Genomic DNA, 12844 nt, shown 5'->3' with positions numbered 1-12844 from the left:
AAAAATGCACAGGACAGAAAAAAGTAAGTGACAAATGAGTGAAAACGCTCCAATTTTTCGTCGGAGCTGCGTACTGAAAAACGAAAAGCAAAACGAAATTTTAGCTGTGTTTTTTTGTTTATCTATATAGATTTTGTGCAAAAAAACGACATCGAGATTTTTGAAATCCATGCAAACATTTGGCACCACTGTACATATACTTTGGCAGCTGTCTGTCAAAAATATTGCTTTTGTTTTTTTGTATTTTAACTCCGAAGTGGGAAGGCCATTACATCCAAGTTGGATGCAAACAAAAATTTTCATATGGCCATGGCATCCATGTTGGATTCAAAAAAATTTTTTTCACAAAAAATCAAAAATGATCTGTATATTGTTAGCTACATTTTAAGACCATGACCATTAACATTAGGCTACTTTAATTTTAAATTATAACGGTCCTTCTTATTATTAAACACCTTATACTTTTCCTGTCGGTAATGTTATTCACAATGTTCAGTATGGTAACACTACATGTACTTGTCGATAAGGAAGTTGATATATGTCAAATTTTTTGCTCCTGAAGAAAAATTTCTGTTGTTGTTTGAGTTGGGTGTTTTGTTTTTTTTTTTCTTTTTTATTAATCAAAAAATCTAAAGGTATTTTTACTTTATATTTTGAAATAGAATATCATTTGATTTGTCTAACTCTCCTTGTGAAGTTGGACCATTGTCGAAGTGTTGTCACGTTACAATTTAATAATAAATATCCTTACACAATGGATGGTGAGTAATTTCTAAAATATAAATTTTTTAATCATCTATTAATTTAATTCCTATTTTGGGTAAAGAAATCAATGCAAACATTCCTGCAAATTTCACTGACCTACCCGATCAAAAACATTACAATCTTACCCACTACCATCAACGTTTCCACTGGGATTGTGGACTCTCTTGTATCCTCATGATTCTATCGAGTGCTTCGCGAAAACAATTTCTAGCGAATTTCGATCAAATCTGCGAACAAGAAGGTTTCGGTCATAGCACTTGGACAATAGATCTCTGTTACATTTTACAAAAGTTCAATGTTCAACATTTGTATCTGACCAAAACGATTGGGGTCGATCCAAGCTACAGCCAACACAGCTACTATACGAAAATAATCGATAAAGATGAGAAGAGAATTACGGCAAAGTTCAAGGATGCTCAATCGCATGGGGTTGTGGTTGAGCAGAGGACGGTGCCCTTCAAAGATATCATCCGTCATTTAGCTCACCGGGGTCCGGTTATTATTCTAACGAATGCGTCACTTTTGCGATGTGATATTTGTAAAAAGGATTCATTCGAAAGAATGGGGTAAGTTCTTGTGTTTTGTTTTTGTTTTTATTCTTTTTTTTTTTGTATGTGTCATGTGCTTGTTCATTATTGTAATACATTTGCAAAGGATTCAAGGACAGTGTTTTTTTTTGCAATTTTATTTCTCACATTCATCACACACATTTTGGCTCTGAAAAAATGCGAAATTGATTTTCTTAAAGTTGTTCGTTTTTAAATCAAATCGGCAAACTCAGGCATTATGCCGGTCATTATGTGGTCCTTTGTGGATTTGATCTGACACGAAAGAAAGTTTTCTATTTGAATCCGGAAGCAACTGATGGACGTAAGTATCTTTTTTTTTCATATAAATAATAATTTCTATCTTCTTGACTTTTTTTTCCTTAAATATTAAATCCTATGCGGGCTTTATGTTTCTCCCTTCCAATAAAATTAAGAACAAATAAACAAAAAACTCAGTTTTATTGGCTCATTGCGACAAATCAACTTAAAAATATAGGTCGTTTCAAATCAAAAGTCCCATGGAAAATTGAGCAAAAATAAAAAAAACTCATTCGCTTATTGGAAGGAAGCATTTATGAGGCAGCTGAACTTTTTCTAAAATTACGATAAAATAACGAAGAACAGTTCTTTATATCCCTATTTTAATTAATTGATCCGTCTGAGATTCACTGGGTTAGCCTCAGAAAGCGGAGGCAAGTGTCCCGGGCTTGCATCACTCCATATCCGCGGGCAATACAAAAAAACATAGGGTGCTTTCATAAATGCATGGTTGCGCAAGTCTGACGAATGCAAAGCTTTCATTAATGCAAATGACAAATGTCAGGTGTTCATAAATGTAAAACGCAAATATTTGCAGCGCAAATGTGCAAATGAAAAAATTCCCATGCGCAATGAATTTTAACTTGAAGAAAGAAGGAACATGACGTAAAAAATGATAAAGCTTTCCTTCATTTCTCAATTCTACCAAAATTTTGATTTGAAATTCAAAATTCAAGTAAAAATAACAAAAATAGCCTCGAATTCCTTGGATATAATAAATTTGTAAACATTGAGAGAAATGTAAAAAAAAAGTTTATTTTCTTAAAGGATAGAATTGGTTAATTTTGGAGAAGAGGCTGAATTGAAACTTCAAAGTTTTGACAAGAGACCCAAATCAGAAAAATTGTTCATAAATTCAAAGTAAAATACATGCGCAAATAGTTTTTCTGACATTAGTCTGATCGCAAATGACCGCATGTAAACAAAGCAACCATGCAATTATGAAAGCACCCATACAATTATTTAATTATTTATCATTTGAAGGTTGTTGGGATAACATTGCCGAAGATCACGATTACGATCATACGTTAACGTTTTGATTATTTCTGTCTCTATTTAGTTATTAGAAAACGATAGGGACACATAGCAACCATTCGTTAACGAACGTATGCCGTAATTCGACCCGTTCTTCATTATTTTATCGTAATTTTAGAAAAAGTTTAGCTGCCTCATAAATGCTTCCTTCCAGTAAGCGAATGAGTTTTTTTTTTTATTTTTGCTCAATTTTCCATGGGACTTTTGATTTGAAACGACCTATACTTACAAATTACAATATATATTTATGTCGTTTTCGATTGGAATCACTCAAGGATTCACTCATTCTGAAATCCAATAAAACAGTTTGAATCGCTTCCACTCAATTCCACTACTTAATTTTTAACCAATTAATGGGGAATTCGTTTTGGAAAATATTTTAAAAGCATAATTTATTTGTTTGAAATTAAATTAACAAATTAATTGCAGAAAACAAAAAAAATTGAATGGAAAACAGAAAAAAACAATGATTTAGTGTTTCTTTGACATGTAAGTGTAAATGTATTAGTGCTTCTTGATTTGATTCTGATTTGAAATCGAGAAGAGAATTTCTCTTCTGAGAAGCGTTCTGGCTGTCATTTTCATGCCAATAAAACGGTATCAGAAGGCTTCGGAATGCTTCCGGACGCTTCTGGACGTCCAATCGAAAACGAAATTTAATTTTAACAGTTTTCTTAAACTTATGTCGTTTTCGATTGGTTTCACTCAAGGATTCACTCATTCTGAAATCCAATAAAACAGTTTGAATCGTTTCCACTCAATTCTGAAAGTTTGTATCGGTGTTAGTGAATAATCAAATAAAAAAAATTAATTTTGTACGAGAAAATTTTGTTTGACATTTGTTTTCTATGTACATATAAGTAATTTTGAGTCGATTCTGATTTGAAATCGATTAAAGTAACGAAGAAAAAATAATAAAAGTTATTTTTATTTTAAGTGGAGCGATTGACCTCAACTCCAAAGCCTTTCGCTCAGGTACGACAGTGTTCTCATCAGTAAGATCTGTCGTACCCTTACTAAGACGCCTTATATTGGTATGATGTTTACCGGCACTATATTAAACTCACAGCATGAATATACTGTGAATTTTAATACGACAGATCTAACTGATGAGCTCACTGTTGTACCTGGGAGAAACGTTTTGGAGTTGAGGTCACTTGAACTTTAAAATTGAATAAGTTTTCTTAAGGTTTTGGTTAGTTTTGAATGCTTTTTTTAATTTTCATTATTTCAAAATTAAAAAATTTAAAGTCTTGAAAAAGACGGTTTAAACTTTCGAAATTTCAAATTTTTTATTAGGTATTTTTGAACAAAAATTGCTACTAGGCAGGGTTGGAACCTTGGTCATGAGATTTTGGAGCAAATTTGAAAAAAAAGTGGAGCAAATGCAAAATTTACGGAGTAGATGTGAAACAATCGAAATCCTTACTTTTCAGGAATTTGTTTTTATAAAAAAAATAATAAAATCTATTAAACTAAAGTCAATTTGATTGAAAAAAAGATAAACTCACCTTAGACTGATTTATATTGTTTTATTAAAGTCAATTTGATAGAAAAAAAGATAAACTCACCTTGGACTGATTTATATTGTTTTATCTTCTTCTTCCTTTTTTCTCGGCGCTGTTATGATCTTGATGTCGAGGGGATCATAACTATCCCACGTTACTGCTTCACACTAGTGATCCGCTTGTGGGGTTCGCCGGGTTTTTTTTTTTTTTTTTTCAATTTCAATTTCAATTTTATTTTTCAAAATGGTGTACAAATAAGACTGAGTCTTTTATAGTACCTTAAGTTGGACTTGAAAATTTAATAAATTTAGCTTAATTTTTACTTATACATACATAATAACATAAGATACAATTTTAAATTAAAAGAAAAAAGATTTAATATATTCTTTCTACTGTTTGTGTGCTAAGATGAATTAAGATGGTTGATCAATGCTTTTTTAAATTCTAAAATTCCTATTACTTGTTTTAAAGGCAATGGTAAGGAGTTCCATAACCTGGTGGCATAAACATAAAATAATCTCGATGAATTTAGATATGTACATAAAGGGGTAATAATATTCAAGGTTCGAGCAGACTGGGCAAAGTTTAACTTATCATATAAATATGAAGGTGTTTTTTTGTTTATTATTTTATGCAAGAAAATGCAGCATCTAGCATCAAGAAAATGCTGAAAGCTGCTTCCTAGGACCAATTGATGGTATTGCGAAACATGGTCAAACCTTTGCAAACCAAAAATGAAGCGAATTATGCTATTAAAAGCAACAAGCAGTTTATGCAAAGCGAGGGAATCAAGCTTGGCGTAAACTACTGAAGCATACTCAATTATAGGAACGAGCAAGGATTTGCTGATTCTCAATTTCGTATCGACTGGCATTAATCCGGCAAACATATTTAACTTTCGAAGAGCACCATAAATACGGCCAACAGCGAGGTTAATATGGTCGTTGGCCGAAAGAGAGCAATTTATTTTGAAACCAAGGCTTGTAACCGTTGACGCGAACTCAAGTTTGTGTTGCGACAGTATTATAGGTGGAAGGTCGATTGTATCAAATTTCTGTCTAGAAATGGCAATTATTTGAGATTTGGCCGGGTTTAGTGTAAGGCCATTGCAAATAGCCCATTCATAGATCCGCTGCAAATCTTCGTTCATTCTATACGATAAGTCCTCCAATAGGTTAAACGGTCGAGAAAGGTAAATTTGGACATCGTCTGCATAGAGATGAAACATGACATTTTTGCACACTAATGGTAGATCGTTAATAAAAATACAGAATAAGATTGGACCCAAAATCGAACCCTGAGGAACTCCAGCAAGCAGATTAATCGAGTTAGAAAATGTGTCACCAACTTTCACTCTTTGACTCCGGTTTTCCAAGTAGTCTTGAATTAGACGTACCGATCTTCTACTAAAACCAAAATATAAGTTAAGTTTTTTACATAGAATACCATGATTTACACGATCAAAGGCTTTTGTGAAATCGAGCAAACAGAGAAGGGTTAAGAAACCCTTATCATATTCAATTCGAATATCATCTAGAACTTTAACCATAGCCGTAGAGCAGCTGTGCTCAGCCCGAAATCCAGACTGCACCTGGCAAAATAAGTTATGCTGTCGTATGTGGTTTGAAATTTGGTTTGATAGAACTTTTTCAAAAATCTTAGATAAGCAAGGCAATATACTGATGGGACGGAAATCAGCACTGGTTGAAGGATTACTTTTCTTAGGCACAGGTATTACCTTAGCATGTTTCCAACACTGCGGGAACGAGGAGGTTGTGATACAAAAGTTAATGATATGAGAAAATGTGGATATTATTTGCGGTAGTATCATTTTAACAAAACGAATCGGAACCCCATCGTCACCAACGGCATTGGAACTAAGAGAACGAAAGTGCAGTACTAATTCATAATCAGATACGACTTCAAAATCAAATTCAGTGGAATCTTCATACTGGGAAGAGTTATTAGGTATAAAGTTCAATGTCTGCAGATTATTTGATATAAAAGCTCTGTTCAGATCGTTGGGATGTGGAAAGCTATCCACTTTTTCTTTTCTACCTATCCCAAACGTACGCAAACTACTCCAAAACTTGCGTGAAGTTTGACCAGGGCTTAGTTTTGAGAAAAAATATCTCTTTTTAGCTCTTCGCGTTACAAAAGTCGATTGGTTCCGAGCGCGACAGAAAATCTCCCAGTTTACAGTTGTAGGGTGCCGCTTCCACTTCGAATATAATTTGCGACGTTGTTTAATTGAACTAAGCACTTCTGATGTAAACCAAGGGCAATTTTTGTTTCTTATTAAAACTGTTTTTAATGGAACATGATGTTGATACAGTTCAAGAAGCACATTTTGAAAGAAATTGACCTTATCATCTACATTATGCAGGCTATAACATAGAGTCCAAGGACAGTTAAGTGCATCATTTTGCAACGCTTCAAAATTTATAGATTTAAAGTCTCGATATTGAAACGAAGATGAAGATGAGCTATTCGAGAAGTCAATATTGTATGCGCAATATAATAAGTCATGATCAGAAACTCCTTCAAGAGATAATTGGTCAAATAAAAAAACATTAGATAAATCTGACACAATCATTAAATCAAGAAGACTTGGGTTGGAATTTGGGCCAAAACGAGTAGCATTTGAGTTTACGACAGATAGACCAACTGCTGCAATTTCATCCTTAAGTTGATTAGCTCTAGAATCAGAGAGAAAAAAATCTGTATTGAAGTCTCCACATACAATTATGTTTTCATAATTTGCCGATAATTCCCGAAGAATTGAAAACAAAGGTTCAGGTGAACAACTTCTATTTGGATTGTACGCAACTCCCAGTAAACATTTAATATTACCATCAGAAACTTCTAAAATCAGAAACTCAATTTCAGTATTTTCAGATTTGGCGATAACTTTAGTACTGAGACCTGCATTACAATAAACTGCTACCCCTCCTCCGGAAGTAGCTGTGATTCTATCGTTACGAATCAACTTGTAGTTATTAAGTTGGTACAAACTGTTTGAAATTTCAGGCTTCAACCATGTCTCCGTTATGCATACAACATCAATTCCCGAGGAACCAAATACATACTTAACAAAATCAAGTTTATCCAAATTCAAACTTCTCGCATTCATGCAACAAACCTTGAAACCTTCCCGGGCATCAGATAATATTTTCAACATAGATTTAGTACAAACATTTATACCACCAGAGGGAAACGTACCAACAGACATGACCTCAGAAATCGGCGGCAAGCCTCCCGGTTTTGTATTGTTCCATTTCTAAGGCCAACTGAATGCTGGTGGTTTTGCATTTGCTTGTACCAGGAGTTTTTAGGCCTACCTTTCTTTCTATTTCGTGTTGGAACGTTGTATGATATTGCTTTTTTGACGGGGTTCTCAGGATCTCTCCTTTGAACATGGCAATACCAACTGAGTCGGTCGTGTTCAATTTTTTGGGAGAGGTGTTTTTAACATGAAGGCTTCCTCGGATCTTCGTACTTCTAATTCTATCAAGCTTTGTTACTCCTGCTGTCATACGAAGCATCTTCATCTCAGCTGCCGTTAACTTACTCTCATACTTTTTGTACATTGTCCAACATTGTGAACCGTATGTGAGTGCTGGACGCACAACTGCGGTGTAGAGTCTTCCTTTCAGCTTAGGGGGCATTTTTCGATCACAGAAGATGGCAGAATTTTCCCGCCACTTCATCCACCCTACGCTTACGCGATGATTGATATCGTCATCACAAGTACCTTCGTTATTTATCATAGACCCCAGATATTTAAACTTTTCACACTTGGGAAGCACTACACCATTCAAATAAATGTCAGGAATAGGCCTGTGTGGATCAGAAAATGGGCAGCATAGGTATTCTGTCATTTTCGCGCTTATGCGGTACCCACTACCTTCTAGAACATCCACCCATACATCAAGTGCTAGTTGCAGGGATATCGGGTCTTCACTTATGATGGCTCCATCGTCAGCAAAGAATAACTGATGCACTTTTGGGTCCGTCACTTTGCCTTCAAGCAGGTAATCAAGAACGATTTATATTGTTTTATAAACCTCGTTAATGCAAGTGGTGGTTCAAAAGTGTGTTTGCAATTCTTAAATGAACACAATTTCAATTTCAAACATTCCAATCCAGTAAATCCAGTCAATTCCAGTAAAGTTTCGATGAAAAAACTTGTAATAAAATTTAAAATCATACCAGAATTCCAAAATTAAAATTAAATTAAAAATGCTCCTATAAAGAATTAAAAAAATGTAAGAATTGCTTTTAAATCAGTATTTATTTTAAGAACTTCATTACTTTCAAACTTAAAGGGAAAAATAATAAAAACTGAAAAATCAAATATTGTCTATACTATAAAATAAAATGTTTAGTAGATGAAACAAACAATTGTTGTTCAGTTTATGTAGGAACTTCAATGCAAAAGCTAAAGAATAGTATATGTATAGGTGGTCAAAGATTAGATATAAATAATGGATAGGTATTCACAAAAAGCAGCTTTAGCTTTCCATTGTATAACAATGAAGGACATAAACTAGACTTCAATAAGGTAGATATTTTGCAGACTGAAACACACTATAACTATAATAAAAGAGTTTTACTTGAAATGCTACATATTTTAGGTACCGACAATACTGTTACTAGAAGATCAGATTAGCAACATTTATAGTAAATAACACAATTTGTTACAAGAATCATTTTGGGTTAAAAAATTTTGTCCAATTTGATTCTATGGGCAAGATTTGATAAAAAAATTTTGATTTTCTTACCAAATAATAAAATACATTTTTTTTATATTTTGAAATTTCGAAAGTTTGAAATGTCATTTTCAACACTTTGAATTTTTTAAATTTAGAAATATTGAAAATTTAAAAAAAGTATCCAAAACCAACCAAAACTATTTTAAGAAAACTCTTAAAACTTAAATAGATATTGTAAGTATATTAGATTTTTTGTATTTATTAGATCTTAAAAAAAAATCCAACTTATAAAGTCCTAAAGAAGAACGTCGACGAAGAACTTGAGATTCAAAAAAAGCCCTAAAGCCCGCTTAGGATTTAAATTTTTTTTCATATACCTACTTATTCTATACTTTGGTTTAATCTGTGTTTTTTTTTTTCATTTCTTCTTAGATGTTTGTACAAGTTCAATTGATTCAATGGACAAAGCTAGAACTGCTTTTGGTACAGATGAAGATGTTATACTTATTTTTAATCGTTAAATTGCAACCTTACCAACACTCAAGGGTCAGCATTTTTATTATGTTTTCGATTTTTATTTTTAAGAAAAAACGTATTGTGATAGCAGCAACAGATTTATAATGTTTACGTTCCATTTAGTGATAAAAAAATATGTTTACTTTTAGACTTATTGCATTTAGAAGAGAGAGCACACTTTACAAAATATTTATGCAAAATTAAAAAATAAATAAAATATTTTAATTATTCAAAAACAGCTTTAAACAGTGTTTACTTTATCAAATTTGGCATTTTATTCTGGAAGACGTAATTTGAAAACATCAGGGGACTATTGAGAGTCTATTAATAAGAAAATTATTTTAGGCAAGGAGTTAACGTGGATTTTTGTCGAAAATCTTTAAAAAAATAAATTTGTAATTTTTTCACCTAAATAGATAGGCCTATTCATTGTGAGCTCATACATATATGTAAACCAAAACTTGGTTCGAGGCCCTTATCTGCTTCCGAATGTAAAAAAAGTTTAAAAAAAATATTTCGATTGCGATAAAACTCACCAACCAAACGTCTAAGAAGCTTTTAGTTTTCAGCTATGAATAGTTCTGAGATAAACAAAAATTAATATTACGGTTGGAAACAAGTAAAAGTATACGAAAAAACTTAAAAATTGAAAAAAATAGCAATCAAATGTGTTTTTTTTTTTAATTTTTATTCAAAGACAGATTTTTATGAAATTTCTGATTCGTTTTTTTTAAGTATTAGGAATCTAAAATCCTGGTATTTTTTTATTTTTTCAACAATAATTTAATCACTTCACAAAGTACGTATTTTTCTATGTTATTTATATTGCTCATTGCTATAAAGCTGTGCTTTTTTTCTATACAAAAAAAAAATCCAAAAAACAATTAATAATAAGGTATTTTTTTTGTAAATACTTTCTCTTAATTTATTACATCATTAATAACATTTTTTTTTTTTTTTGTATTCATTTCAACTTAGTTTTTTGGGTTGATTTTAATGAACTTTGTGATATAAACATTTTTTTTTTTTTAATTTAAAAACAAATTTATAATAATTATTAAGACTAAACTTATGACATTATAAATAAAAACTAAAATTGTCAATTCAATAAAATTATTATTAAATAATAGTAACATGTGAGTACTAGAGTAAGAAGTAGTGACAACAGTAGTACACTTTAATTTTGTTCGTTTTTTTTTTTTAACTGAATTTAATTTACTCCTATCGACTAAGATTGTTTATGTATAGTGCATGAAGTTCTGTGCGTGGTGTGTTCTCAAATAGGGCGGCCCGATTTTGACCTTCGCCCTTCTTGACCCAATGTCCATATACTCGGAAAGCGCATCCATCAATTACCTGTAGAGAGAATTGAAAAAATAAATTAAATGAAGTCCACTAACTTTGTATATATTTGAACTTACCTTTCTGAGCACTTTCACTCTATATGGATCTCTTATAGCATCATCGACGCATAATGGTTCAGAGGTATAACGAAGCCTTCGTATCCTTATCATTGCACGGACACACAGTATTGCATACTGGAATTTCTTTTTAGCATTGAATCGACTCTGTTTTCGGAGCTATATTCATAAACAGAATAAAAAAATAGAAAAAATTTAGACAAATTTTTCAAAATACTTAAAAATACAAAAAGAGTTAATTTGTTGCCCTTTTTTTTAAATTTTTTTTAGACAGTTAAATGAACAGAAAAAAAAAAGAAAACAGAAAACATGTGAAAACAGAACACGAATCAAAAATAAAAATAAAAGAAAATTCAATAAAGGCATGCTAAAGCAAAAACATAAAACTTCTCTTATCAAATTTCTGAAAAAAATGTATATTAGTTTTAAAAATAAAAGTTTAAACAATTGAATACTAAAATTAATATTAAAATAAAAATGCACCAATATATCATTAATTCTTTGTTTATTAAAAGTAGTATCGCATTCTGTTAGGTTTATTTCGTTAAAAGTATCTATCTGAGAGTTTGTAGCGGCGGCATAAATATAGTAACCAGGCGGTGGAGGTTCAAGTAAATAGGGGAATAGAGCAAAGGCAAAGCATTATGAGGTTTGTAGTATACCAATCCTAATTCTGCTATAACTGAGAATCGAATAATATTGGTTATAGTGCTTAAATTGATCGAAGTAATTTGTTTTTTTTTTTTTTTTGATAATTGGGCATAGAAATTCGCTCACATTTCTTGTTTGAGGTTAATTTCTAAGTAAGTCATTTTTTATTTAAAATTGTATAATAGTACAGTCAAGCTAGGCAAATATCGAAAAGTATAGGACAACAAATACTAACATATTGGATTTCTAATAAGTCTTTGTAGTTATTTCAAAAGAAGATACATAGAAGGCGACAAAGTTCCCAAAAATGTAATTTTGACGCACTCAAGGATCTGCACCATCACCAAATTACTCAAGTGAACTAGAAATCTCGAAAAACATATAATTAATAAAAAATAAGGAAGAGAGGCGTAGACAGGACGAAAATATTACTGTGAATAATACCGCTGGTTAAGAATAGACTTTCGTTCCTGGAGATATTTCATAACTTGTGAAATTGATCAATATTTACGTGATTTAAGAAAGAAAGAATTTGCTGACCAGTATGTTAAAGATTGAAGCAGCTTAACTTTTACTATCCTTCTTTTTATCTATGTTTTCTTGTCCTAGAGGCCTTGAAATATTAAGACTTGCTAGGTATCAAAATGAAGGAAAGCGAAGTGTTTAGCAAATTTTATGATAATTAATGATATGCATTAAAAGAAGTATGTTTTTACTTGAAAAATTGTAAATTATGAACTTTTTCTATCCACATTTTGTGCAGATCAAAAATAGTTTGTACTTATCTTATGTATTCCTAAAGCCTTGAGCTAAATTTGAGCTGGCAGTTTTATCTCCGGTTTTCTTCACTTTGTTTGTGCATTAAATTGTTTTAGATAAAAAATTTACTGTTGGAAACTGTTGTGTTTTTAAGCAGCAACTTTGCACAACTTGGCTGCAATTCTTATTTTAATTTGAGCTCGGCTAAATTTTTGAGAGATTTTATGTGCTAAAATTTATCTCAATCTGGTTACTAGGCTTTAGAAAAAGTAGTCATTATTTTGTATGCATATATGCCAATGGCGATCAGTATAGTGTACAAAGAGGACAGAAAAAGTGGTGAAAATATAGAGCGTGAAGAAAGAATAACCAAATCGATTGATGACCAACAGGTCAACCAAGGGTTTGGCTAAAATTAATTATATATGACTATATCTAGCAAACAGATTTTTATGGAAGGCTTCACTTCAGTTTCAAAATGAGCTATTTTGTTTCAAAACGAGTTATTTTTTTATGCTTTTGCTTATAATTACTAAAAATATATTTGTTGCAAGTGAAATATATTTAGATTAAAGAAATTATTGATCTAAGGGTTGTAATTGGTGTTA

General features: G+C 31.6%; 2 protein-coding genes across 8 annotated transcripts in view; one reads left to right on the top strand and one right to left on the bottom strand.

Annotated features, from left to right (window-relative positions):
- Positions 1–563: 563 nt before the first annotated feature.
- On the top strand, positions 564–9622 carry LOC129919052 (protein GUCD1). 3 transcript variants are annotated; one of them, XM_055999862.1, is made up of 5 exons: positions 575–635; positions 698–761; positions 827–1331; positions 1514–1635; positions 9322–9620. In XM_055999862.1, the coding sequence occupies exons 2-5, from the start codon at positions 755–757 to the stop codon at positions 9408–9410; spliced, it is 723 nt and encodes a 240-aa protein (XP_055855837.1). In that variant the 5' UTR covers positions 575–635; positions 698–754; the 3' UTR covers positions 9411–9620. The 3 variants fall into 3 exon arrangements, with proteins under 3 accessions (XP_055855836.1, XP_055855835.1, XP_055855837.1); XM_055999861.1 differs by having other exon boundaries at positions 564–761; positions 1547–1635; positions 9322–9622; XM_055999860.1 differs by having other exon boundaries at positions 566–761.
- A 973-nt stretch (positions 9623–10595) lies between these two features.
- LOC129917835 (phosphorylase b kinase gamma catalytic chain, skeletal muscle/heart isoform) overlaps positions 10596–12844 on the bottom strand; it is a 40298-nt gene continuing 38049 nt past the window's right edge. For all 5 annotated transcript variants that reach the window (XM_055998009.1, XM_055998010.1, XM_055998011.1 and 2 more), the window contains 2 exons: positions 10827–10985; positions 10596–10761 (listed from right to left, as the gene is read on the bottom strand). In XM_055998009.1, the coding sequence (XP_055853984.1) occupies positions 10627–10761; positions 10827–10985 (294 nt within the window). In that variant the 3' untranslated portion in view covers positions 10596–10626. The remainder of the gene's footprint in view (positions 10762–10826; positions 10986–12844) is intronic.

The sequence above is a fragment of the Episyrphus balteatus genome, chromosome 4 (assembly GCF_945859705.1).
Source record: "Episyrphus balteatus chromosome 4, idEpiBalt1.1, whole genome shotgun sequence".
NCBI classification, from domain to species: Eukaryota; Metazoa; Arthropoda; class Insecta; order Diptera; family Syrphidae; genus Episyrphus; species Episyrphus balteatus.
The sequence above is the reverse complement of the archived record's forward strand: the minus strand, read 5'-3'. Positions and strand labels throughout refer to the sequence as shown.

Coding starts and splice junctions, on each gene's coding strand:
- LOC129919052 (XM_055999860.1), top strand. Junction 1,332..1,513: donor GATTCATTCGAAAGAATGGG/GTAAGTTCTTGT, acceptor ATTTTCTTAAAG/TTGTTCGTTTTTAAATCAAA. Junction 1,636..9,321: donor TCCGGAAGCAACTGATGGAC/GTAAGTATCTTT, acceptor ATTTCTTCTTAG/ATGTTTGTACAAGTTCAATT.